Genomic DNA, 26,707 nt, shown 5'->3' with positions numbered 1-26,707 from the left:
GCCTACCATGGCTCTGTCCTCCTATAAAGCTAAGTATATAAAAAAAATATAAATTACTAAAAAGGCTATCTAGCTTTACTACTTACTAAAAAAGCTTATAAATACCTAAAAAAAGGATCCCACTACTATTATAATTTATAGGAATAATAAAGGCGCTATAATACTAGCTAGTAATCCCTAGTTTTATACCAGGAGTAAGTATATTAATATTTAGCACTATTTTATTTAAAAAAAAAGGCTAAAGGCATTATTAATATTTAGTTTATTTTTATTAAAAAATAAATAGTAAATAGTTTTATTAAGCTATTAGGGCCTAAGGTATTTAAATACTTTAAAGCCTTACTAAAAATCCTTTTTAAACTTACATAAGTAGGTTTTCTAGTAGTTTTTATACTAGGATTAGCCTTTTTTATACTAGACTTATAATAACTTACGTACTATAAAACCATGCTTAATAATTTTTATTTTTAATTTATTATTATTTTATTTTTATTTCCAGGGATTAACCCTGCGGTAAAGGTAGTATAATATTACCTTATTTTAAAACCTTACCCTAGTTTTATATAATACCCTAATTATAGCACTAAAAGTTAATATATTTTTAGCTTAATTTAATAAAATTCCTAGTGCTTTTTATATTTACCCACGGGAAATCTTATTTTTAAATACTAAAATATAGGCTTACTGGCGTGATTAGCTTATTAACTACCTTAATTAAGATCTTTATTTAATATTTTTTTAGGCTTTAAAGCGCGGCTACACCACGTGGCTAGTGGCCTTTAGGACCCTAAGACTTTTCTAAATTAAGCAGCTAAATAATACTATTAGCTCCTAGCACATATAGGCTGCTATAGTAATCTTATTTTTTAATAAAAAAAAAAAAAATATTATTATTTAGGATTATAATCCCTGCTATAATCCCGCTAGCCTACACCCTAAAAACTTTATATTTAGGGCTTAATTACACCTACTATAGCTGCTAGGCTAATACTATACTATTTAAAATATATAATATTATACTAGCACTAAATTCTCCGGGGAAGATTAATACCTAAAATATATACTTTAGTAAATTTAGTGTACTGTTATGCTGGGCAATCTGCCCTATAATAAAAATTAAAATCCCTAAATAAATTACTGCATATTAGTTTATTACTACTAGCTAATAATACCTTTTATATAAACTAGGCCTTATTCTTGCCCCTAAAATAGCTTTTACATGCTTTAATATTTATTATTACTTTTTTAGCTATAAAAAAGCTATATAATTTATAAAAAAGCTAGTAAACGCACTAGCTAGCCCTTAGATTTATAAATTACTTAGCTTGCTATTTATTATTTAATCCGCCCTGGGCCACCCAGTGCCCAAAGCTTTTATTAAAAGTTTGCTATTTTATATATTTTATTACTATTTACTTATATTTTTAGGAACTACTTTAGCCTATTAATACCTAAAGCTTTTATTAATACTTACTATTTTTATTATTTTAATTACTAGCTTTTTAACACTTGCCTATAAATTATACCTTTAGGGGAGCCTTTTTTTAGGATTAATAACCTATAGCTTATTAATTTAGGGGAGACTTTTTTTATGCTAGCAGCCTATAATTTACTAACTTAAGAAAGTTCTTGGTATAAATAAAAAAAAGTACTAAAAATAAGTGCCTAAGGCTACCAGCGGCCTTAGGGCTCTAGTAAAAAAAGGTTATTTTAGCTTAAATAGCCACCTATAAAACTCTTTATTCATCCCTAAAATATCTAGCTTAATACACCAAGCAATACAAGAGACTTCTACATACAGTAACTATTCATTCCTTTTAGTAGGTCTTTGCCGAGTACGCGGACGTCGCAAATGATACATAAACTAACTCCCTCAGAAAAAGCTCGGTAGGAGCAATCCATCACCCATATCCTGCAGGAACTGAGCCGGTAACATGATATCTTCGATTCCATTGTCCCAGTTTGAAATAAGTGGGTCAAGGGCATTGTACAAACCGCTGGGGCCAGCTTCCACTTGATTGTTCTGTTCATCCCATATGGTTCCGTTCGAATCAATGTTCGTACTTTGCGCCTCTGCCTCTGCTGGAGAACGAGTGCTCTGTACCTGGGCTTGCCTTAGCCCAGTTAGGGCAATTTCATAGTCTCTGGCTGAAGGGTGGACATCGACCATACAATTCAGAGTGTGGATGCACCGGTCCCATGCGCGATCTCGGTGGTCTTTGTCCGGCCCTTCGAAAGACGCATCGGACGAATACGCCAAGAGGAGAATAAACCCTGCGCTGATCAAGTCTATGATGTATTAGTTCTGCTGACTCGGGTGAAATAGCGTATGACCTACAGAAGATCCCATACCACCAGGCACCTGAGGCGTCTTGCATTGTCGCCCTTGATAGAGATTCGATCAGGTCGCATGCCGCCTGGACACAGCCTGCTGCGCAATTGGAACGGCATAGCACCGACCATCGTCGCGTCCCTGGCTTCGAGTTGACTTCGCCCTGGTTGGTCAATGACGAACAATATTGACTGAACGCCGTGCGATATAGCAATAGCCGCAAATGCAAGAATCTACACGTGTCAGCGGAGCCATCCAGCTTTCCATCATTCGATCTTGAATTACCTAGCATGAAGAACATTCGATAGTCGCCTGCACAGCGGGACTGCACTGAGTGGCGACTGGGCGCCAGGGTCCCACTGCAGAGCCGGATTAAGTGACTGTTCATACTCGACCAGAGCACAGTCGATATCCAGTACTGCCTGAAGATTCAACGCTGCCTTTTGCGGTGTGTTGGGCTCCGATGTTGGTTCCGCACTGTGATAAATGGTCGACAGGATTTTGCCCAGAATACCAGTCAACCTCGTGTTTTCGTATAGAAATAGATTCCCCGAGACTTCGCCGGGCGGTTGCTCGACCGTCCCCTCCATCGCCAGGTACTTGTCGTCAATTGGAGACGGTAGCGGGACGTTGTAAGGAACGGGGGTCATTGCTGGCCGGCCCATTGTCATGCTGACCATACTGGGCATGTAAGCATCCATCTGCAAGGAGAGAGTGGAACACCTACATATCCATGTGCACACAGGCACACCAAGTCCGCCATCGAATCTCCTTTTCTAGGTTTGTCATGTCGCTGCCATACCGGCGGAGGTGGAGTCCCAGCCCGATCGATATGCGATATGCCATCCCCACGATGTTCCAGCATCGGTTGGGGTACGGCGTGCATTGCAGGTAGATGGCGACCAGCAACAGGGCTTGGACATGCGCAAGGCTTCCATTGTCGAGAATGTCGATGTTAATAAGTCCCTTCATGCGCTCATAGAACATGAGCGACGTTGATCGCTTCTCTTGAGGGGGCATGTTGGAGAATTCACATGCTATGGCGAACATGGCGTTCAGGGCACAGTAGAACATTATCGGAGGACAGTTTCTCCCGCCAACACCAACATCAGGAAAGCTATCCAACGGAGTGCCATCCTGACTTGACCAGATGAAGTCGTACGAGGCCAGGAAGCTTTCCTTGTGCACCCAGTGATAGAACAAGTGGGAGCTGGTAAAGTAGATGTTCATCAACCAGTCGGCTGTCTTTCGGGGAGGAAGAGAGTAGTCGTCCGATAGCAACGAGGAGAGGCCAGGAGCACAGGCGACATTGCAGGATGCGGCGGAAGGAGTCGCTGGTTGCGGCTACCGTCGGGGAGTGGCGTATTCCTGCACCAGCGACACCAGCGACGTCTGCCCATAGCATTGGTCTACAAGATCCGTCTGACCTACATCGGTCGCGGGGGCACCCATGCCACTGATTGATTTTGATAGCGACGGGCTTTCAGGCGATGGATAGTGCTCGCAATGTTCCTGGATCTGAGCCTGACAAGAGACGGGAGGTCTGACTGGCGGTGCTGGGACCGGAGAGGTCATTGACGGGTGATGGCTGGGGTATCGACTCCTCCAGGTAAGCGATATGGTCACGCAATGACTGGATGTAGCTTGACGTGAGTCAGTTTAACTATAGCAGGCCGAACCAAATCCCCGGCGAGCATTCATCATTGCTACCAGCTAAGCGTCGAATATCTTGCCTGGGTTCATCAGCCAGTGGGGATCCAGCGCCGCCTTGACACTCCTCATCACCTCCAGCGAGCCCTCGTCCACCTCGTGCGTCATGAATTCCTTGCCTAGCCCAACCCCGTGTTCGCCCTGTGCCGGTCAGCATCGCCTCCCCCCACTGCCGAAGGAAGACATACCGTGCACGTCCCGTCCATATCCAACGCTCGGCGGACCATGTCATGGACGGCCTTGCTCACCCGGTCGCGGTCCTTGAGCCCATCGAAGAGCCGGTGCCTCCCATCTTATTAACCACGTCCATCTGCACGTCGTCCAGGATCTCTACAGCCCCGACTGGAATTCCGGCGTGCACTATCTGGATCGCGGCCAGCGCGGCGTCTCTCATGCTCGAGAAGGTCGTCACCGCGACCGCAGACTTCTCTGGGATGGGCGCCAGCTTGAGAGTCGCTTCTGTCACGAATCCGAGGGTGCCTTCTGAGCCGGTAAAGAGGCCGTTGAGGTTGTATCCGGCGGATGATTTTCTGGGGGTCGTTAGCCAGGAATGGTTCACACGATCAGCAACGTACCTCGGTCGCTTTCGCGTCTTGATGACCCCACCGTCGGCGAGGACTACTGTCAGATTGATCACCCAGTCATTCATCGTCCCGTAGCGGATGGCGTTGGTGCCACTGTGCAGTTAGCAGCGGTCAACCTACTTCTGTGAAACGAATACCTGCAGTTGGTCGCAACCATTCCTCCGATCTTAGCCTGTGACGGGTATTAGGCTGTGTTCATGTTCTTGTTCTCAGGGCTTGTTGCTCACCGGTGGCCCTGGGTCAACAGGGAAGAACAGCCCGCTGTCCTTGATCTCGTAGTTCATATCGACCCACGACACGGCCGGCTGGACGACGATGTCCATGCTGTTCGTGGTGAGCCTTTGGTCGCTCGGTGTCAACGAGGATACATACTCCTCCGGATGAAACTCGACGATCTTATTCATGTTCATAAAGTCCACGCTGACTCCGCCAAAGGGGGCTGAAAAATGCCCTTCAATGCTGGATCCTCCGGAAAACGCAACTAACAAGCGGTCAGCTTCTTCAACACCAAATGCGAAAGTACACACTCATCGGGACTCTATATTCGTGACATATCCGGGCAATCGCTGCAACGTCCTCCGTCGATTGTGGATACGCCACGGCCACAGGAAGTCTGTCGATGTTGGTGGATGAATACTGAGAGTACCCATGGTTCTTCAAGTCCTCTTCATCAGTACTGATGGCGTCCTCGCCGAGCTCGTTGTGGATTTTCTCAACTGCCTAGAGTCTCTGTTAGAACAGTAGAACCAAGTAGGTTGTGCTTCGGTCACCTTGTTCATCTCTTCTCGAGTGGCGTACACTGGATTTGTCTGCCCTGGCTTCGCATCTTGCGTCTTCTGTGTCCTGAAGTATACCAGTCCGCCCGTTACGACTGAACCGACGCCCGCTGCTATCAGTGAGCTCAATCAGGATCTGTTGCATGGCTGTGACCGGCATTGCGAGTCGGGCTCCGGGCCTGACTGCTGCTGAAGCGCCGCCCGAGCGATTGAGAACGGTCGGATGGTCCCTGTCACACGAGTCGGAATTCGACATCTCGGTTGGAAGCGTATTGTTCTTAACATTTTCCTCGTCAAGGATCAGCTTGGTTGGTGCTGCTACCGGCGTTGTCTGGCTTTTACGTGCCGGCAAGTATATAGGAATGTCTCTCGGCCCTGTGGATCATCCGATGTGATCGCCTCGTGCGGAAAGATCCCGGTTATTTCATGTCCACCCTTTCCTGAGGGTTCCGACTATCCGGGATCAGCTCCAGGCGTTCGATGAATAGGCCGGGCGTTACCCGGGACCCTCGGGAAATACCCGAGACTGATACTATTCCCAGATGCACGGCAGTCAACACGTCTTATATCACTACAATGTCTCGTGCAGATTAATTTCACGCGCTTATCGAGCTCAAGACCGGTCTCCAAGCAATTATTTACACAACGATGTGCGACCTTCCCAATCCAGAAGCACACCTGCTAATCCCAGCACAGGTACACTGCGTCCTACGCCTTCTTTGAAGCCCTCTGGGAACTGGGCGTGAAGAACTGCTTCGTGAACCTGGGCTCCGATCACCCAAGTATCATGGAAGCCATGGCCAAGGGCGTAAAGGAAAGGCCCGAGCCCGCGTATCTACACATGTACCAACGAGATGGTGGCGCTGTCGATGGCAGACGGCTACGCGCGCGTGACGAACGAGCCCCAGTGCGTGATTATCCATGTGGATGTTGGCACGTCGGGCCTCGGTGCTGCGATCCATCCCTAGCGCGGCGACGGGACGAGCGCCGGTCCTTATCTTTGCCGGCCTGAGTCCGTTCACCCTTGATGGGGAGAGGAGGGGGAATCGAACGGAATATATGTTCGTGATGCCGGTATTTTATCTGCATGCGAGGGTTTGCTGATCTTGAGGACAGTCACTGGCTCCAAGACGTCCCCGACCAGAATCAGATCGTTGCGCGGTACTGCAAGTACACAGGCGAGATCCGCACAGGCAAGAATGTCAAACAGATGGTTGGCGCCGCTTTGCAGTTCGCGACCAGCGACCCTAAGGGCTCTGTTTATCTGATGGGTGCGCGCGAAGTCATGGAAGAAGACGTCACCTTGCTGTGCGCGTTTAGGAGGCAGATCGGCTTGAGGATGTGCTTACGGAGGCGATTGGGGCTGTGCGGGGTGGGACGTCGACTGTTGTCGATGCGTTTGTGCAGTAGGTTGGTCTTACAATTGATAATGGGATGAGACCATGAGGTTGAGATGGAATTGTTACGGGCCTTGTGTATATTCTGCAGCAGGCACCACAACCTTAAGTATGTAACGAACGAAGTACGCTATACCCCACGCCCGTGCCCTATGTATCCAGAAGACAACGACAACGTCGGCGCAGGCGCCGTAACAGCATTATCCTGCCCAAGCCCATCATCCCTCTCCAGAATCCCCCCAACATCCATAAGAACCGGCTCCGCCCCCGACCCCGCCTCATCCACCTCCGTCGCCCCCGCCGACGTCCACCGGATCGAATACGCCAGGTTCACATCCATATTCATGTTGCGCTTCAACTTGCGCACGTGGTACATGCGCGACAGCGACCGCGACAGGCCCGGGCTGTGCAGCCTGCGGCCGGACGCCGAGTGCTCGCTGCCCTGGCGCATGGCGCGGCGGCACCCGGCGGCGAGCGGCTGGTAGATGACGGGCAGGTTGGCGCAGAGGATTGTGGCGACGAGTTCCCAGACGCAGGTTATGCTGAAGAGGACGCCTTCGTCTGCGAGAGGGGGGTTAGTGCGTGTGCGAGGTGGTTGGTCGGTTGGTTGGTTGGGAAGGAACGCGGGGAAGGGAGGGATGGGGGGCTCAACGTACAGACGACCTTGGGGTCCGTGAGATCCTGGGTTACTGCGATGCGGATGGCGCCGAGGACGCAGGATCTGTGCATTTCCGGACGTCAGTAGGGTTCCTGGGGAAGCGTATAGGATGCATTATGAGAGGAGAGGAGAGGGCTAGACGGGACGCACGCAAGACCAACGGAGAACAGACAGCCGAGGAGGATCTTCTTCTTGCAGGACATCATGCGCATCTTGGCGATGAGCGGCAGGGGCAGGACGAAGATCCACACGTCGATGACGAGGTTGGTTGCGGAGTGGTAGTAGAGCTTTGTGGCGACGGCGATGCACCGGCCGCCGGCGGTGGGGTCCCAGAAGCGGCGGATGGGCCTGCACTGCAGGATCCAGGAGATCTCGAAGGAGGTCAGCCAGATGAGGATGAAGATGGCGGTTGCGTAGATGATGCGGCGGAAGGGGGGCGATGGGAAGGCGCGGTGGTAGAGGGCCAGGATGGAGAGCTTGGTGCAGCTCGTGGCGAAGAGGAAGAGGTGGCCGGCCACGTAGGTGAGCTGGAGCTGTTAGCGATGGTCATGGTGATGGTGATGGTGATGGTGATGGTGTTACCTTCCCTAGACGCTTGAGGTCCTCAAAGGGGACGGCCTCGAAATGGCGCCCGGAGCCGTAGCGGACCCCTGAGAGCGTGTGAGCATGTAAGCAGATAGGGAAGTTGTTGAGGGCCGTAGATACCTTGAAGGAGCAGGACGCAGATGATGGTGCTCAGGACCTAAGACATCTCGTCAGCCATCCTCTCCCCTGTGCCGGATACGGGACGGGGTGGTACCGTAGCCCAGATGATGAGGAAGCCATCCAGCCATAAGCGGTGATGGTGCAGATAGAGCTCCGTCCACAGGCGCATGGATGTCGCGAGGACGATGATGGGGATGGGCGGGATGATGGCGGCATAGATCGCGGTGACCTTGGACTCGGCCAGGTAGCCGGGGCTCCCAACGGGTGCCATCGTGATGGCAAGACTGTCGATGGTTTGAGGAATGGATGCATGGCGATGGGAGGGTGAGGGCGCCGTGTTAAGTGACGGGGTTCCTTAACTTCCTTTGTCTCGGAGCCGCCTCCAATGGCCGCCCAGGACGCAGGTCATCAACGTCAGCAGAGGCAGCCCCGGCACCAATCAAGGCCCGTCTCTCGTCCCAGCTGGAACGGGTCCATGGGTTTGGTTCAATAGCGCCCACGTGTGTGTCGATGCCAAAGCGAACAATCAGGGCTGCTGGCCTATGGCCTAGAAGCACCGCAGCGCTACCAATCTCCTGTCAGCATAACTCTATTCAGCCCTTGGAAGCTCAGTAAGCACCAAAAGAGAGAGGCGCATCACCCAAGTTTCAAGCCAGCCATACAGTGGCGTCCCCATTTCCCATTTCTGGTTCTCCCCAGCGAGCACGGCACGAGACTGGCCTCTGGCAAGCAACCCTACTGCGCCGGCCGTTGTAATAGGCGAGGTTCAATCAAACACTGCGCGGAACCAGTTCCCTTGCCAGACAAACCTACTTCCACCGCCGTTCGACTACCTCCACGCACTCGAGTGTATTCCTCCCATCACCCCCCACCGTTACATACCAATCGTCGTATCTGTTACTGGCATTAGATACGCGCTCCAAAAGACCCCTTCGTCCAGAAAGATCCATCGTCTACCCCACTAAGCACTGCCAGAATACTGGCCGCGAGGACTAGCGCGAGACGCCACTAAGGCTGGGGCTCGTGTCGCTGGAGGACATTGAGAGGAGCAGGCTAGACGCAGCCTGCTTTTTGTAGGTGTGTCTCTGAACGAACCTTGGAGAAAGTTGAAACCCAGCCTCAAACCCTAATAGGAAGCGACACGCCAGAACCTCAGCGCGCCGTTATTCGTTATTCTGCACTACCCCTGGCCCACGGCGGTTGTGACAGCCTAGGCATACCCGTTGGCAAAGCGCAAAGAAGGAGCAGCCCAACCCAACCCGCCAAAACCAGCTCCACTACGTGGACATCGACGGCGAGGTCTTCATGAGCAGACTACACGGGATCTGCAAGAAAGAATACGGAGGGATGACTATGAACAAGGCCAGATTATACTCGTTGCCCGTCATGCCGAGGTCATTCTAGACGCTGTAAACGGGCGTTACCGATGTTGAGTCGAGGAAGGCGAGTAGAGGGCGCAAGGGGACGGCATCAGGTCGCACATGCGGATACGGACGACGCGGCGGTCGAGAATTGGGCTGACCGATTCAACTTGTGGTTTAGGGGTGTAATGGTTATCTTGTCAATGTGCACGGGACATCGTCAGAGTCCATCCATCGCTGAACGGAGCCTGGAGTGTGTGGGTGAGCGCTACCAAAATCAAGAGTGTCTATCAAAGTCCGGCATTCCACGGCTGAGGATCAGTTTCCCAGTGCCAATAAGATTCCCAGATGTCTCTGGGAGCAGCGCTATCTCGGCGTTGCAGGACGTTGCGGTGACAAGGGGTACTACACTTTCCTGCAGATCGTTAGCATACAAGGGGGGTTGACCTGGGCGAGCAGACTGTAGCATAGTTTGATGAATACGCTGACCATTATATAATGAAGCGCTGCGTAGGAGAGTTCCTCAGATCCAATGGGATCTCGCTTCATGACGATATCACAGGATGGGAGTCACATCTGGCCAGGTCGTTCTTCGAGACATTCCTTAACCATGCTCTTCTAGAACTCTGTCACTTGTCAATGGTTGTTCTTCTTGACCTGGAGCCGGGTGGACCTAATACAAAATGGAGCTGGTGCTTCGGGCATACAAAGAGCAAAGTCCTGCCATACTCGACCCTCGCCTGCCTAGTATCCAACATCCATCACGCACGGCACTGTTGCACTCACCCGCCCATCGTCTCATGTGTATCTCACTCAGCCCTCTCCTTCACGAGGTATAAATAGGGCTTAGGGCTACAGTGCTTGGAGAACCAGCTACCTATCTTCTAGGAGTCAAGGATAAGAAGTATCTGTGCTTGGCTAATATCTAACTACAATAGTGCCGCAGGAATGCTAACTACCAATGGAGACACGACATGGATGCTGCGCGCAGTGAGATGACTCTGCATCCGGACTCGGACTGATACAAAATATAATCGACGGATACCTTCCACCTCATCTCTGAAACACTAACAATGACAATGACAACCCTCCTAATGCCAGGACCCAACTCCATCTCTTACCAAACAGCTGAAAAACGTCATGTTTCGTTTGGCATGGTGAGCGATGTCCGGCGACTTGCCTGGTCTCCCTTGAGGCCGCGTTTGGCCCGGCGCCACGGGCTCCCCTGCAGCATCAACAAAAGAAATTCGTATATGTAGACGACAACATTGCAATACAGCCACTGGAGCTTCTGGCGCCTTGTGGGCTCGCTAATCCGATCTCGGAACGCCTCATCGTCCTCCCACTGGCGGCATATACCGAGATAGCGCGCGGGGTCGTCGCAGATAACGCCATCAAGGCCGTTGCGGATACTCCGCGCCATGGAGAGATCAGAGTCGTCACTCCACGAGAAGATCTTCTGGTTTGGGTACTGCTCTCTGAACTTCTCGCGGAAACGCTGCCCGCGCTCGCTCTCAAAGGCGTGGTTCAACAAGCTGCAGTCAAGGAGTACAGTTTTCCGCCACAGCAGTAACTCGTCCAGCACGCCGATTGCGTAGGAGGGCGACCAAGCTGACAAGGCGACTTTGAAGTCTCCCATACTCCAAACACAGGGGGGGATCCATCCTGCCTGCGCGAGGGATGAGCGGATGCGGAAGAAATGTCAAGTGTACGGCGCTCACCTTCCAGACCGCAAGTACGATCCGATCCTTCCAAGCGGTCCCCTCGACTGGTGCCACTAGCGATATATCACCAGCTATCGCGGGTACCATCAGATTGGGATCGTTGCACATCTACGCAGGGCGAGGAACGCCGCGGTGTTAGCAAAAGCGCTCTCCGGGAGTGACCAGAGCTCGAGTGCGTACCTTGAGATCAAGCAAAACCCAGACAAACCGGTTCTCCGGCTGATTCAGGAAATGCAGCAGATCGGTCAAGCGCGGCATCGGTTCCTGCGCGGCGCCCACGGTGCGGAGATTCTGCAAGTCTATCCAATCGAGGCTCGCGACCTTGCGTCGGACTCCAAAGCAGCGCTTCAACGACTTGTCCTGTCCGTCCACATCAGCATGACTTGCGACCGCAGAGGGAGAATAGGAGGAACGAACGTGCGTCAAGACGGGAACGCCGTCCGCCGACAAATGGACGTCTGTTTGGATGGCGTGGGCGCCGGCCTCGACAGCGGCTCGAAAGGCAGCGAGGGTGTTTTCGGGGACGGTGTCGGACTTGAGGCCGCGGTGGGCGATGGCCTGCGGGAATCGCATCCTCGACAGTGTCCCTGTGTCCCGGTCAGCGAGTCCGCAGCAGCAGGCAAGGTGGCGGCGGCCTGGTACCGTCAGGGTGCCGGTCGGTGGGCTGGCCAACAAAGCCGCAGTCGCCAGTGCGCACGGGGGGAAGCAGATCCTCAAAGGTCTCGCGCCTGGGCACGCGCGGGGCCGCCGCCGCCGAACTCTCGCCGTGCCCATGGTGAGGGCGCTGGGTCCTCCTGTCGATTTCCAGGACGGTGCTCAGGGCCTCCTCCGCGCTCGGCCGACGGGGCTGCTGGGGCTCCGTCAAGTCCTCCCCTCCGTCAGGGAACAAGTCCTCGTGCGTGAGTTCCATGCTGCGTAGTGCTGATCAGGTTATGGGTGAGGATCATGGACGGAGTCGAGTGGGAGATCAGGATCCAGCCTCTGCACCTTCTCAATTCGGCGATTCCTGTTCACCAGCAAACCGGACTGCCTTCCTCTTCTGCAGTGGCAGATCCAACCTTAGAAGGGCAGGCACTGCTTGTCGCTGGTCTTGGAGCAACTAGAGAGCACTACGAATCTGCAAATGCCATGCATACAGCGGGACGGTGAAAGGTACACTATAGAATGCATCACCACCCTGGGCATAGAACCTCTTACGAGCATTACATTCTTTTCATGCGTGCCTCAACACAACTGTAGCACTTGATGTCTGAAGACAGCTGTAGACACCGATTGCCGTCTCATGAGTAGCGTGGTGGGACTGCTCGTCAAGGCTGTTCAGCTCAGCTCTCGAACTATTAGTTTCATCTATAGCTACGGTTAAACTGCGGGGGATGGCGCACCTGCACGATAACAGCCAACGGATTGGCCGGCTCGGTCTCGTATCTGCGCCCGAGTGTCTTACCTATAAAGTTGTCCAGGTATAGCCCTCACCATGCGGCCCAAACACATAAATACGCGCCTCCTCTACAATGTTCATCGGAAAGCAAAGCATCAACATCAGGGCCCGACCTACCATCCCCACCATGGCATCCTCAACCACCATGAACCCCCCCGGCATATCCGTCCACATCACCGTGCACATCCGCGCCGAAGAAATCCCCGCATTCCTGCACGCCTTCCGCAGCACCTTTGACGCCGTCGCCAACGAGCCCGAGTGCACCCTCTTCCAGGTCTACCAGTCGCCCCAGAACCCAGGCGAGATCTCGTGGGTGGAGCACTGGTGTGTCATTGGCCTTCCTGAAGTCGAGAGCATGTGGCTAATACCTACGGTGGCTAGGTCCGCGTCGCTGGAGTATCTCACGGGCGTGATTCTCAACAGAGACTATATCCTTCGGTTCCTTGAGCTCACGGAGCCCATGTATGCGAGGCCCCGCGAGGCGAGGGTTTTGACGAGGGTTGCTGGGCTGGGGATGGTGAAGAGGGGGGAGGGGAGTGGATGATATATATTCTGGGCCACATTCTTTAGTTACTAGATGACTGCCACAGCAAGGCCCTTTTACAAATCAACGTACAGAATCAATCCTGGGTCAGGACAAGGCTGAGAATCCACCCATACTCAGCCTCAATGGAGCACCATAGACAGCAGCCAGCCTTTCGCGCAGTCCAGCGCCTTGCCGAGTCCAACTTCCACTCGTCCAAGCGGCTTCCAAATCAAGGCATCACTGACACTCGGTCTTTGCGCTCGGTATCTGCGCCTTCTTCACAGATCATATAGAAAAGACACGAGGCGAGCAAGGCTGTCCTAGGGTTTCCTCAAGAGCAAGGAAGGTGGATAAAAAAGAAAAAAAAAAGATGGGATGCATCATCCGTGAATCGAACACGGGCCTCATCGATGGCAACGATGAATTCTACCACTAGACCAATGATGCTGGAGTTATTTCTTGGCTTTCAATTTGACAACATGAACAAAAGTACTAATAGATTCATGTCCGAGAGCACCATGGTGTACGATGACGAGGGAGTGGGCATGTGCAGATGAATGGGCAGATTCGGTACCTATGTGGGGAGGTAGAGGCTCAACAAGGATCGGCTGTTCAATCTTATATCGGTCCTGTCATGCGGACAGTAAGATGGCTTGGTATAACAAGACTAACGTCCTTCCTCCTCGGTCAACCACCTCGCCTCCGACCGGCCCCTCCGCCCAGAAGGGACATCGTACTTGAGCTCCGACCTGCCGAGCTTGAATGGCGTCGTGAGGATATGGATATCCTCATCGAGACCCCACTCCTCCCCGCGCATGGTATCAAAGTCCTCCGGGCGCTGGAAGAGGCCGGGCTTGGCCTTCTTCAGGCTGGCGAACGTCTTGGCAATCAGGCTGTTCATCTCGTCGTAATGCCGCAGGTGCAAGTCCCCGTGCTGCTCGCGGAGCGCCTGCTTTACCTCCGGTGTCTGCTCGCCGAGCCTGTAGTACCAGATGTTGTACTGGGTCAGCGAGACGTCAATGTCGAAGGTGGTGCCTTGCTGCGTCCGGAGGAGCAGGGCGTGGGATACGGCTGCTGCGCCGACGAGGCCCATTTGGTAGTCGGAGTTTGCTTCGCCATTAGTGCTGGTTAGGGTTTGGGCAAAAGGGTTGGAGACATACGCAGCAGAGGGACAACGGGCTCGTCCAGTCCCAGGAACTTGCCCTGCATCCACGAGATCCCCACAAGGCAGTCGCTGATCTGCTGCCATCCGGAGCGATGCGACAGCGGCCCCTTCCAGCCGTAGCAGTTCTCTCGTGCATAGATCAAGCTAGGGTTGATCTCTCGCAGCGAGTCTGCGTCGAAGCCTAGCCTCCCCAGCACCCCGGGCCTATACCCGTCAACCAAGACATCAGCAGCCTTGACAAGTTCCGCAAACTTCTTGCGGCCTTCCTCGCTCTTCAGGTTGAGGTTTGTGTCGCGTTTGCCCGTGCTCAGCTCAACCCAGGTCGCTGCGATATCTGGCAGACCCTCCCACGTCACTTTGAGGACTTCAGCGCCGAGGACGGCGAGGATCTTGGAGACGACCGGGGCGGCAATAACGCGCGAGAAGTCGATGACTTTGATGCCGGCCAGCGGGCGAGAGGGGTCCTTGGCCTCTGGCCAGGCTTTTCGAGGCGCGGAACGCGGTTTGAGTGTGTAAAGAGGCTCCTTGGCCATGGTTTGGCCCTAACGACATCATTACCTGCAGTTAGAAATGGCTGCGGAGCCTTACATGCTCACTCGCGAAGAACTCATCCGGGGTATTGCAAATCACACCCGCCTGCTTATACTCCTCGTTCGCAACGCGATCAATCTCCTCTGAATCCCACTGCGCGACCTTGTCCATATAGATCCTCTGCGCCTCCTCATGGGTGACATCCTGCTCCGCAACGCCAACCATCTTCATAGTATGGCCGGCGTTCATCGACCCATGCAGATGGAACCAGCGCCCGTCCTTGGTCTGATAGACATTCGTGCACTGCTGATGGATCGGCTTCTGCGTCTGGTAGAGATCGCCCTTGGCGAGCTCCTTGGTGACGGTCGGGTGCTGCAGCGCGGGCGTCCGTTTGGCGCCGACGGTGGGCAGGATGATCGACATCAGGAACAGGGATGCCACGTCTCTACGCTGACAGTTAGTAACGCTTGGACATTGCTCTCCGAGGCAGCTCACGTGTTGACGGTGATATCCTGGTAGTCGATTCCATATCGGTCCTTGGAGATTGCACTGGCGATGGCGGCAACGTAGGCATTGAGCGCGGAGCTGGACTCGGTGATCCGGAGGGGTGTTGGGATGAACGGTGCGCTGTCGCCAATGAATCTGACTCTCTTTGCTGCTTCTTTGAAGGAGTCCGGCACGTCAATGGCTGTGCCGTTGAGGAGGCGCTCGGCCAGCACCCGGGCTGCTTCGGTTTGGACGCAGTAGGCCATTCTGGAGCGTTCCTGATCAAATTGATCTGACAGGGAACAGAGAGCAATAGATAGAAGAGAGACGAGGGAGGAGGGAGTGTTATGCCTGCAGTGCCGACACCCGAGGTCTGAGCGATGCCGTGCAACAAGCAAGGCCCACCGCTGCCCCTCCCCCTCACCACACCCCCTGGACTGATCACTTCAGATGTCATCAAGGCCATCCCAGGAGAGAAACTACCTCCTGCTCGATACGTTGACGTTCCGTGAGCTCTATAGTGTCGGTATCTGACCAGTGCCTTTCAGGGACAAGCGAATCCCATCTTCGCTACACCGATAAAAGCGAGCAATGATTGCTACATCGAGCAAGACCAAGCGGGACATTGAAGGATTCCCATCAATCGGTTCCATCCTCGTTCTCGGTTCTCGAGGCACTCATGACCTGCGTCTGGCTTTCAGGGCATTGATGATCTCTTCCCCCAGTAGCGTACCTTGGGTGCTCAGGAAGACTCGGTGTAACCGTTACCTGAATAAATAAAGAATGGATAGCCTGTGCTGATGAGTTCCAAGAAGAGGTTTATTACTAGCCAAACACCTCCAGCAATACAACCAGTGCAGTGCGAGCCCAGGCTTCAAAGGCCGCAGGGCGCAAACGCCTATACTATCCCCTACCCCCACATAAGCAGCGTCGACGAGAGCAAAAAGAGTTTTCTTCACGATAGAATCCACCGCGTCATTGCTCTTAGCACACCGGTGAATCTTCTCCCACCCGAACACCGCCGCGTTAACAACCCTCCTGCTCCCAGTCGCTGCGGTGCCCAAGCCCACCACAGTTCCCTGCCGGTCTGGACATCAATAATGAGCTCCTGTGCTCGGGCTCCTCGTACTTTGCCTGAATGCACTTTAAGCTCAGCAGGACTTGGGGTTTCCTTAGCTTTGCCATATGCTCAGGACACTGGAGGACAAGGAAGAGGGTTTCCGCCTAGCGCATTGGCGCGCCATTTCTTGCTGATCAGCTGGCACTGCGGTATTCTTGGACGAGCTAGGGTTGGACGAGGTGTTTTAGAAGACATGGTGTCGGTCTCCGGATGTGGTAGGAGGAGTTAGTATGAGATACAGATACAAAGACTACGGGAATTATCTTCAGTATTTTGGTAGAGATATCCATCCATAAGACAGTCGAGCAGCAATCTATTAGAGACCCCTCTGTCAACTCTGAAGTGAAAGTAGACCAGGCTCTTCCACTGGCTGGGGGACAGAAGCACTAGACGGGAATCGGATACTGGAAGCTTCAGCAACATTGCCAGGTATATTTTCAAGTAACAATACTCACTGTCAGCCAATGGACACACCACGCCTGTAGTCTAAACATAACAAGGAGCATAAATGGAACAAACGCTTTGCTGTTAGGGCATGGCCCGACAATCTGCCGCTAAAACCGGAGGATGCAATATAACGGCCAAGAATAAAGCATGTGCTGGCTGCGAACTGCCTACGTAGACCAACAGAAACCCTACCAAGCAAGACTACTGCCCTCTTGTCGTAGCAGGTGAGCGGTGCTGTCTTATATAGCAGTACAAGTAGAGAACTATGACTGGCTGCAGCAATGAGCTGATCTTCCCGCCACTCGTCTACAGCAAGAATACCCTGGGTATGTAATTACAGCCAAAAAGCCCACACAGTCTTATGCCCGCTCGAGAGTCATCCTAGAGAACCTTGCTAATGAAATCCTCAGCCTGGCTCTCCAAGAGTTGCGGTCCGATAAACTTTGCAACCTCAGCGCCATTCTTGAAACCAATCGTAGCCGGTATAGCGTCCACGCCGTACTTCTCTGCAAGGTCGGCGTTGTCGTCTGTGCTGATCCACGCCTGGTAGAGCGCAGTATACTTGGCCCCAACCCTGCTATTGGGTTAACGTGATGCATGGCTATGGAGGGAGGTATGCTTGAATGGAGGACTTGCTTCTCATAATTTGCTTTGGTTGCTTCGCTGATTTGGCTCCAGACGGCGGAGAAGATCACGATGAACGAACGGTGGTCTTCGATGGCGCTGTCTAGCTGGGATTGACTAGAGCGAGGATCAGTTGTGCTGCGCCGTGGTTGAAGGATTGGGGAAGGAGAGATGACCTTGTAATTTGCTCAAGGGTCATGTTGCCGGTATGGGTTCCTCAGTGTGGAAACTGGCTTGGATAGGGCAGGATTCCGGCACAGATGGCGATAGAATGATTGAAAGCTTTAGTCCACTGGCTGGATTCAAGGGGACATCTTGTCCTTTTAAGCAGTGGTCATGCACAATCCTCCCATTGGGAGCCCTAGTCATTCCATGTGACAAACCTCAAACCCGTTAACCTGAGTATATCGTGTCCTTGCGTCATCCCTGTACAATATGTCAAGAGCAGTCAGCATACAGCAGTCTTCCTCGTCAATGTGGAGAACAAAACTTCATTGGCATACGCCATCATCCTAGGTCTAACAATAGTTGCAGAGTGGTTAGGCGAGGAGACTGGGGACCCGAGTAATCTTGCTTCTTGGCCTGCATGTGCCAGCCAGATTATATATCCCCGCTTGCGCGTACGCAAAGCTCAAAGCTGCATACGTCAGCTGTATGACGCAGAATTCAGCTCAAACCTGGCCTATTCAAACTCGCTGGTTTGACAGCTAAAGGCCGGGCGCGGCAGCTGCGTAACATTATTCATTATGACAAAGGAAGACCCATGAAGAGGAGGAAGAATGCTGCAACACCAGGTAAAGAATCCAGAAGCGGTGGCTGAACTCACCAAAGCGGAGGTCGAGTTGAAGCCCGGCGCCTGCAAGCCCTCGGATGGAACGGCGGCGTCGGGAGAGTACCCTTTGCACCGTAGGCGCCAAATAAGCACTGGAGGGTCTTTAGCTTGTTATGCCACCGTTTCCTCGACCAACGGGCTGAGATCCTACAGAATTTACCGAAGGATGAGGCGATGATGGGAAGTCCCGTGTATCCCGCGACCAAGCTGCTCACTTGCAAAATTGCAGTCCATCAGACATCGGATCGATTCCCGGCTGTTGGCATCTGATCCGGCGCGGGAGGCCAGTTCTCTACTGGAGGAGGTAGGCTGTCTCAGGGTAGAATGGCTAAAGAACTGAGTCACGGACAGGGGCGTGTATTGGCTAAGGATATAATTGCCAAAGTCATGCTCGCGGCGCGTAAATCCGAACTGCTGGCCGCAAACCAGCCCATGTTGAAGGTATACCGGCATCGGAGTGAGTGGCAAGATGAAGATGGTACTGAGCCATATGTAGGCTATGAGGAAAGCCAACACTGACGAGAAGGAAAGAGCTCGAAGAAAAAGGGAAAGGTAGAGAAGAGCATTCGCGCACTTTATTGTGGTGGCAGCCGTGGGCCGCGTGTGATCGATATTAAAGCGAAGAAACCTAAAACACAGCAAATTGTCTGTAGACTTGCACCAAAACCCTGAATATCCAGACTCCAAGTCAGCCGAGCGCCTTGCGAAAACCCGAAATCATTGTCGTTACACCCACATTCCTGGGATAGTCATGCGGCATATCAATCAACCAGAGGCTCGTCATACACATCAGTCATCGACATAAAACTCGCATTTCCGAGCCACCATTTGGACAGATCTATATAGAAGCCGTCGCATTCCTTATCGATGGATTTAAGCTTCGGGGCCCGCACTTTGAGCTCTCGAGTCTTGCCATCATAGAACGCCGCGATGACTCGTATATGGTGCAGGCCGACAATCGAAAACATGAGGACCTGTGAACCGTCAGAGATAGCGCCCCTAAGGGGAAGGAAGACCCCAAGAGCTTACCGGCGCAATGGTATGTGGTCTGGTCGAGGATGTTCTGAGCCGGCCATGCACAATGCGAATGATAGCAGTGAGTTCCGAGCGAAGGAGCTGGCTCCCAGCGGTAAAGCCAGTGTACATCAGAGCGACGATATGGGGCAGTCCGGGGGCACTCATATTCCAGGCGGAGCGGACGGCCCAGCCGTAATCCTGGCTCGTGTCGCAAAGGCTGCCAAAGTTGAAGTCCTGCCCGTAGCTAGAGAACGGAATTAGAATGAAAGCAAGCACGGATGGAAAAATAGGAAAACCGACCAAGCGTACGAAGTACCGGTGGGGATCTTTGCTTCGTCGGGCAGAATGCAATGCTCTCGAAGAATCGGTTCATGTGCCAGGCCAGGGCCACGGCATTGCAGTATGGGGCTTCATCGGAGTCTGTCATGGGAGGGTAAGCGCCCTTGACGGAGTCAATCTCGGGAGGCAGGATGGGCGCGGGTTATTGAGAGAAAAATAGAAAGGGTTGATCGCCAGACAGATTGATTTCCTCATGGCGAGGTCTGTGTCCGACAGCTGCTTGCCGAGATCAATCAACTCTTCAAAAATATCACCAAGTGCCTGGCGATTCCTCTTCCGGGCATCAGCAACAGCAGGATCCATTGTAGCGACCATGTTTGCAACGAAGAAGAGGTGCTCTGGAGTGAGTTGGGACGGAGGGAGAGGGAGGGAGAGGGAGGGAGAGGGAGGGAGAGAAGAGGGAGACGGCCTTTGTTTTGGTCACGTGCGGCTCCTGATTGGCCCGTGGGTGGAGGTGAAGGCGATACCAAGAAACCAACGCAGTCACGTCGAAAAGCACTGGTGATTGGAAAAACATGTTACTACACCTCCCTCGCTTTGGAAACAACCTCCTCAGCCTTGCTTGTATATGACTCCGAGTCTTCATCAACACCGGTTTGAACCTCGGCATCAGGCATCACTTCAATCTTCTCAAACTTGGCTGCGATCTCTTCAAGCGTGAGGCCTTTCGTCTCGACGAAGGTAAAGTAGACGATGATAATGTAAACAAAGTCCCAAGCCGCGTTGATAAAATAGAACTTCCATCCAAGGTCAGCCATTGCATAGGCCATGGCAAAGGAGGCCAGGAGACTGTTGTCAAGTAATCAGCATAAGTCGGTCCGTGGTCTGGATGGAACGCACCCGAACCCCGAATCCAGCATGCGAAAAATCGCGATACCCGTGGTTCGTAGCTTGAGAGGGGACACCTCGGTCGGGTAGAGACTCGTCAACGGGGTGACGGAGAAAGCATAGAATCCTTGGAACAGGAATATCACCGCGATGGTGCCGTAAATGCCTGGGGTATACGTGCTCTCGCCGTAATCTGGAGGAACGCATTAGCAACTAAAAGAATAAGGTGGATGTAGCTCAAGCCCAGCTCACGCTTAATGAGGCCTCCGATCAACAATAGCGTGGCCACCATCCCGCCAACGCCAATGAACATTTGGATCCTACGTCCTAGAATGTCCAGCATGAAGCTACCAAGGATAGCAATGGCAAAGGACCAGCAGTTGATGATGACCTGGACCTGCGTCTGGGTTTTCGTAGCCGTAATGCCCGCTTGGTCGAGTATCTTGGTCAGGTAGTATCTAGGAGCACAAAATCAGAGACCGTCGTGGATGTTTCAGTGGCATTCAATACTCACGAGATAATGAAATTCCCAAACATCTCAATCATAGAGCCGAAAGTGACTAGGATGACCAGTCTTCTCCGGTTGGCTTTTGTCAGAATTTCCCTCCAGGGATTACGCGGGAGCTCTCTTGCTTCGCGCATGAGGGTATCTCTGATCACGCGAAGTTCTTCTTTGCCTTTCCGTATGTCCGTCTTGCCTTTGCCTTGCATGATGATTAAGACCTCCAATGCCTCGTCATTGCGATCCTTGGCGATTAGCCAACGGGGAGATTCTGGAACAAAGGGCACGATACTGATGGCTACCAAACTAGGAACAAACTGGAGTAGTGAAGGAAGACGCCAGGCCCAAGTGCTCTGCATGTTCTGGCTGCCGTAGTTGATAATGGATGATGTCAGACTTCCAACGAAATAGCATGAGAAGAAGAGCCCTAGGATACGGGCTCTCTGGCGAGGGGGTAGCAGTTCAGCCAGCAGAACTGGCGCAGCGCCGCTGCTGATGTTTGCGCCAATACCCACGATAATACGGGCAACGACAAACATGGCGATGTTCTGCGCCGCGGCTTGGAGCGAGATCCCAACGGCTAGTACAACCGCAGAAACGTAGATTGTACGACGTCGCCCGATCCGGTCTGGGATCGGCTGCGTGATGAAGGCGCCGATAATATGCCCAATCCACATGGCCGCATTGTTGAGGCCCTCTGTTGCGGTGGTGAGGTGGAAGTATTCGGAGTAGGAAGGCAAGATGAGCAGGCCATTCATCACGGATCCGTCATAACCTAGGGTCTGCTCTATGTTAAAGAATGTCAGCAGTTGTGACAAGTAGGATAACTCACTGCAGAGTTGATGACGGCCACGGCCAGAAGCAAGGGCATGAGGACCCTGTGGTCCGCCGGGACGAGTTTGGAAACATGGCGACGCTCAAAATTCGTGGCCATCGCTGGTATGGGGTCGCAGGTGGTTATCCTGCAGAGGCCCTGGAGATATGCATATTGTCTTATACTGGCATAAGCTTATCTCTTCAATCCAACAGCGTCCTAGTATTTGATTACTTTGGGACGGTTCAAATGGCGCAGAGCCCCGACGGGCGACCCGATGATAACTATTGATACCCTATAGGACGCAGATATCGTTTTGTTCTTTTCGGACTGTCCGCTAAACACCACCGTCTTATCTTCTTCGAGCATGATAAAGCATCCCTGCTACTCCAACTTCCCCTCAGGGCTCAAGTGAGCCAGGCAGGCTCGGAGCCCGTGGTATTGCGGGTGACCCGCCCCACAGCGTTGGAGTCGATGATAAACTATTTAACATCGACAGTTGTTTTTTGTTGAGAGATCCGCCCGCTCAAGATGAAAAAGCCGGAGAGGAAGTGGCCAGCTTGGCCAGAATACACATACAATGCAGCGGCTGATGCTGAGGACCCCGAGTTCTTAGTGATTAAGAAAGCCATTATCGAAGAATACGGCCCCGACGCTCTTCGAGCGAGCTGGCTCAAGGTGTGCAAAGAGCTGCAGATTATCACCGACGAGATCGTGCAGAAAGGAGACAAGATCATCCCGGTATTCGAGACCTCTCAGGTGCTGCATGGCTTTACGGAGGATCAGGAGGCCGAGATAAAGCGGGTTGGTGCATTCATCTGCCGAGACACTATTCCCGAAGACGAGGCAAGGTTACTCTACAGCGACCTGAAGCGATATGTCGCCGACAACAAAGACTCCATTAAGGCATGGCCGCCGGAGAGCCCGTCGATGCTCATCCTGTATAACTCCCCAACGCAGACGGCACTGCGCGCACACCCTAACCAGCTGAAACTGCAGCGCAAGTTGAACGAGCTTTGGCATGACTCGACTGGCGAGACCTCCTCGGATCCTCTGGTATACCTGGACGGTATCCGTGATCGAGGTCCAGGCGTCCCATTCCTAGGGTTGGGACCGCACATCGACGCTGGCAGCCTCTGCCGCTGGGCCGATCCAACCTACCGGACAGTATATGCCAACATCTTTTCTGGAAACCCCGAGCAACACGATCCATTCAATCTCGGTATACGTAAGAACGCAAACCAAAAGATGTACAGTGGTTCGGCGCACTCGAAGGTCCTGCGCACATTCCAGGGTTGGACGGCTCTCACTCCGACCGCGCCTCGGGAAGGAACCATCATGCTGTACCCGAACATCAAGACGGTTATCGCATACCTCTTACTGCGGCCGTTCTTTTTGCCGCCCGCAGATCCAGCAGCTGACATTATGGATGCGGAAAGTTGGACGCTTGACGAGTCAACCGGTTGGTTCCCGGGAACCACGAAGCCCGATAGCCAGCGCCTGAGCCGAACATCGCACCCGCATCTCAGGCTGGAGGAATGCCTCGTCTATGCGCCGGACATCCAGCCGGGAGATACCGTATGGTGGCATTCCGATGTGAGTTCTGTCCCATTATCGCGTCCGTGGCCCGTCTCGCTGACCGCGGTCGGATCGGTAGCTCTGTCACGCCGTAGACACCGAGCACCTAGGCGAGAACAACGCGTCCGTCGCATTTATTGCCTCGTGTCCCACCACGCCGGTGAACCAGGAATACGTCAAGGAGCAGTTGGCCGACCTTCTCGAGGGTCGTCCCGGAGCGGACTTTGCGCAGCGGAATGAGATTGATGAGCGGAAGCTGAAGGGGTACACTGGCCCGGAGAATGTCAGCACGGAGGCTCGGAAGGCTTTCGGATTCCCTCTGCTGGAAGGGTGATCGGTGTAGACAAAACAACGGGGGTGGAGGATGGGCAGATCATGAAGATACCTTGGTGGAGGTGTGTTGTTCTCGGTTGGTGTTGCGAGGTGGAAGCTTCCCCGGATCGGCCACTGGAGGCCGGTCGCAGTCACGTGGTCCTGGTCCTCTCTTGTCGTTCATCAGCTCCTGAACTGTACTCCGTACTCTGTATACCTCTGTAGACTACTACTCCGTACCGTCATCAAATCGAGCCATCTTTTCCGTCGTTCTGGGTCGGAGTCGGCAGAGACTCCTTAATAATGCCAGTCAGATCACGTGCGCTACCCCTCTCCTTCCGTGTCACCCAGCTATCTCCAGCTCGCCTCAACAACCTTCCCGATGCCTTCAACTACCCTGCAGCGTCATCATGGCTTCCATCCTCGTCTTCCAGGGCGCAGCCATTCATTCTACCAGCCTCGAAACCCTCGAAATCATTGAAAACGCCATTTTAGTCGTTACCGACGGTCGCATCACCGCCTTCCACAAATCCTCCGAAAGCCATAACGGATTTCCTCCAACCGCGCAAGTTCACCGTCTCCCTCCTGGCGAATTCCTCATCCCCGGCTTCGTCGATACCCACAATCACGCGCCGCAATGGCCAATGCGCGGTCTCGGCCAGGGGCTGCACATCCTCGACTGGCTCAGCGAAATCACCTTCCCCGTCGAAGCCCGCTTCGCCGACCCCGCATACGCCGCGTCGATGTACGAGCACACTGTCGAAGACTTCCTTCGCCAGGGGATCACGACTGCTTCCTACTACAGCTCGCGGCACGCCGAGGCAACAAAGATCCTAGCCGAAATATGCCATAGGAAAGGACAGCGGGCGTTTGTGGGAAAATGCAACATGGATAGGAACGCGCCGGACTACATACAAGAGGCAAGCGCTTCTGACTCACTACGTGAGACTGAGGAATGCATCGAGCATATTCGCCGTTTGCCTGGATGCGACCGTGTGGAAGGCGCTCTCGTCAATCCCGTGGTGACACCGAGATTCGCCATCTCCTGCACGCCGGAGCTGCTCCAAGGTCTCGGCGAGATTGTCCAGCGTGATAACTATCTGGCCGTCCAGACTCATTTCAACGAGGCGCAGCAGGAGATAGACGCCACAACGGAGCTCTTCCCTCAGTTCAAGGGTAGCGAGGCCGACCTCTATGAGAGCTACGGGCTGTTGAATTCTCGGTCTATACTTGCTCATTGCACGATCATGACAGATCACGAGAAGGAGAAGATCCACTCGTTGAAGTGCGGCGTCGCCCATTGCCCGATCGCAAATATGACCGTCGGCGGAGGCTTCATGGTCGCCCCCGTGAGGGACCTTCTGCGACGTGGCATCAAGGTCGGGCTTGGAACCGACAGTGGTGGCGGTTGGGCGTCCCAAATGCTGGCCGTGATCCGGCAGGCGATGATCGCTTCGAACGCCCGTGAAGTGCTGTCAGAAGGTAAGGACAAGGCGCTGACGTTTGAAGAGACTTTTTACCTGGCCACACTGGGAGGCGCGCGAGTTCTCCGTCTTGAAGACCGGATCGGCAACTTCGAGGTCGGCAAGGAGTTCGATGCCATATGGGTGTCTACGACGACCGGCTTGCAGTCTGCCATGACACCCCGAGAGGGTGGAGATTCGCTTAGGAGGGTGTTTGAGAAATACATCATGACCGGCGATGACCGGAACGTAGCGCATGTGTATGTCAGGGGTAGGCGAGTAGCAGGTTGTAGATGAACTCTCTTTACACGTACGCTGCGGTACTTTGACAAATATTTCGGGTTCTGTGCTCAGTTTCCTCTGCAGTCGTGGTAATGTATACATCATTTGTGTCGCGTTGTCCGAACGGCAGGTATATATTTCACGGCGGTCGCTCAACTTCCCTATCGAGCACCATACCACAGATTTAATTATTCAATTATTTTTCAAACCAACGATCGGGTGTTCCACTGTGATATCCGGTTCAGCCGCACTATATGTGGACGAGAATTGGATCAGTTCTGTCAGTTCAGTTCGCGGGCAGTGGATGTCTTTGCGAGAATCGAATAGTGCCTGACACACAACGAGCGCAAACGACATTATCCACGCCATCATGTCTGTCAAGGGGACTGACCCGGATATCCTGAGTGAGCGAGAGCGGCTGGCTGTGTTAGAAGCCTGCGCGGACCTGAGAGGTGCCCTCGTGAACCCAATGAGACCACAATGCAAGCAGCTAATTCAGCACGGATCACGTCGAGCCTCGCCTTGCAATAGCTGGAACTGATGCAATGCTTGCAGATTTACGATACCGCTACAGCTGCCACAATGACCGCCATTGATAGGGAACTGTTCGATGCCGCTGTGGAGGCAACGACCAAGAGCCGCAGAGTCTTTGCGTCGTTTAGGGAGAGGTCCCCGCCCTCCAGCTCGGTGTTGTCCGGCCGGGCTATCTCGCAGGATCAGCCGCTCATGGTTGAGAAGACTGAGCACTGCCCGGCTGTCATTCAGACGATGCCATTGTACGATGTCTGCATGGATAGCACCATGCTGGCGATTATATCCGCGTTGAATCGCTCCGAGGCGATGTCCTGGGACCTGCTGGAGGCTGCGACTGAGCTGCGAAAGGTCAGAAGGCCAGAGGTTGTTGTTAATGGGTCGACGATTTTGTTGGAGGCTCTCGAGCGTTTATGTGGTTCTTCGGTCTGCCTAAGATTATATTAACCGCAGACAACGTCATTTGCCTCAGCATTCTGCTAGACCATAGAAACCGATTTGAAATAGGCCAGTCCTGATTCTCCAATATCTTGCTCATGACTAAACCACCCAGATACGTATCCTTAGAGCCTCAAGCACCACCCACCATCCATTCCAATGTCTATCAGAACGTCGTCTCCTCAAC

General features: G+C 53.0%; 9 protein-coding genes across 9 annotated transcripts; 4 read left to right on the top strand and 5 right to left on the bottom strand.

Moving 5' to 3' along the window:
- Positions 1-1,873: 1,873 nt before the first annotated feature.
- DSM5745_03868 (uncharacterized protein) lies at positions 1,874-5,562 on the bottom strand (the record flags this gene model as incomplete). Its single annotated transcript, XM_026745884.1, has 12 exons — positions 1,874-2,289; positions 2,339-2,565; positions 2,618-3,013; positions 3,060-3,676; positions 3,764-3,975; positions 4,043-4,161; positions 4,291-4,572; positions 4,618-4,719; positions 4,764-4,798; positions 4,854-5,107; positions 5,154-5,346; positions 5,425-5,562. 12 exons carry the CDS (start codon positions 5,560-5,562, stop codon positions 1,874-1,876), a joined length of 2,991 nt encoding a protein of 996 aa, XP_026604880.1.
- Positions 5,563-6,256: 694 nt separating this feature from the next.
- Positions 6,257-6,812, top strand: DSM5745_03867 (uncharacterized protein; the record flags this gene model as incomplete). The annotated part of the gene is made up of 4 exons (XM_026745883.1): positions 6,257-6,309; positions 6,371-6,463; positions 6,519-6,673; positions 6,730-6,812. 4 exons carry the CDS (start codon positions 6,257-6,259, stop codon positions 6,810-6,812), a joined length of 384 nt encoding a protein of 127 aa, XP_026604879.1.
- Positions 6,813-10,661: 3,849 nt separating this feature from the next.
- DSM5745_03866 (uncharacterized protein) lies at positions 10,662-12,157 on the bottom strand (the record flags this gene model as incomplete). The annotated part of the gene is made up of 5 exons (XM_026745882.1): positions 10,662-11,192; positions 11,245-11,355; positions 11,428-11,607; positions 11,665-11,834; positions 11,890-12,157. The coding sequence occupies 5 exons, from the start codon at positions 12,155-12,157 to the stop codon at positions 10,662-10,664; spliced, it is 1,260 nt and encodes a 419-aa protein (XP_026604878.1).
- Positions 12,158-12,812: 655 nt separating this feature from the next.
- Positions 12,813-13,229, top strand: DSM5745_03865 (putative quinol monooxygenase; the record flags this gene model as incomplete). Its single annotated transcript, XM_026745881.1, has 2 exons — positions 12,813-13,009; positions 13,067-13,229. The coding sequence occupies 2 exons, from the start codon at positions 12,813-12,815 to the stop codon at positions 13,227-13,229; spliced, it is 360 nt and encodes a 119-aa protein (XP_026604877.1).
- Positions 13,230-13,878: 649 nt separating this feature from the next.
- On the bottom strand, positions 13,879-15,659 carry DSM5745_03864 (uncharacterized protein; the record flags this gene model as incomplete). Its single annotated transcript, XM_026745880.1, has 4 exons — positions 13,879-14,321; positions 14,372-14,918; positions 14,965-15,352; positions 15,403-15,659. The coding sequence occupies 4 exons, from the start codon at positions 15,657-15,659 to the stop codon at positions 13,879-13,881; spliced, it is 1,635 nt and encodes a 544-aa protein (XP_026604876.1).
- Positions 15,660-19,177: 3,518 nt separating this feature from the next.
- DSM5745_03863 (uncharacterized protein) lies at positions 19,178-19,860 on the bottom strand (the record flags this gene model as incomplete). Its single annotated transcript, XM_026745879.1, has 3 exons — positions 19,178-19,390; positions 19,446-19,677; positions 19,730-19,860. The coding sequence occupies 3 exons, from the start codon at positions 19,858-19,860 to the stop codon at positions 19,178-19,180; spliced, it is 576 nt and encodes a 191-aa protein (XP_026604875.1).
- Positions 19,861-20,293: 433 nt separating this feature from the next.
- Positions 20,294-22,036, bottom strand: DSM5745_03862 (putative Hexose transporter; the record flags this gene model as incomplete). The annotated part of the gene is made up of 5 exons (XM_026745878.1): positions 20,294-20,561; positions 20,613-20,793; positions 20,853-21,058; positions 21,115-21,884; positions 21,935-22,036. The coding sequence occupies 5 exons, from the start codon at positions 22,034-22,036 to the stop codon at positions 20,294-20,296; spliced, it is 1,527 nt and encodes a 508-aa protein (XP_026604874.1).
- Positions 22,037-22,447: 411 nt separating this feature from the next.
- DSM5745_03861 (uncharacterized protein) lies at positions 22,448-23,828 on the top strand (the record flags this gene model as incomplete). The annotated part of the gene is made up of 2 exons (XM_026745877.1): positions 22,448-23,512; positions 23,574-23,828. 2 exons carry the CDS (start codon positions 22,448-22,450, stop codon positions 23,826-23,828), a joined length of 1,320 nt encoding a protein of 439 aa, XP_026604873.1.
- A 388-nt stretch (positions 23,829-24,216) lies between these two features.
- On the top strand, positions 24,217-26,529 carry DSM5745_03860 (putative guanine deaminase; the record flags this gene model as incomplete). Its single annotated transcript, XM_026745876.1, has 3 exons — positions 24,217-25,529; positions 25,897-26,011; positions 26,107-26,529. 3 exons carry the CDS (start codon positions 24,217-24,219, stop codon positions 26,527-26,529), a joined length of 1,851 nt encoding a protein of 616 aa, XP_026604872.1.
- Between the last annotated feature and the right edge of the window lie 178 nt (positions 26,530-26,707).

Source organism: Aspergillus mulundensis, assembly GCF_003369625.1.
Source record: "Aspergillus mulundensis strain DSM 5745 chromosome Unknown scaffold_3, whole genome shotgun sequence".
NCBI classification, from domain to species: Eukaryota; Fungi; Ascomycota; class Eurotiomycetes; order Eurotiales; family Aspergillaceae; genus Aspergillus; species Aspergillus mulundensis.
Note: the sequence above shows the minus strand (reverse complement) of the source record. Positions and strands in the feature narration are given on the sequence as shown.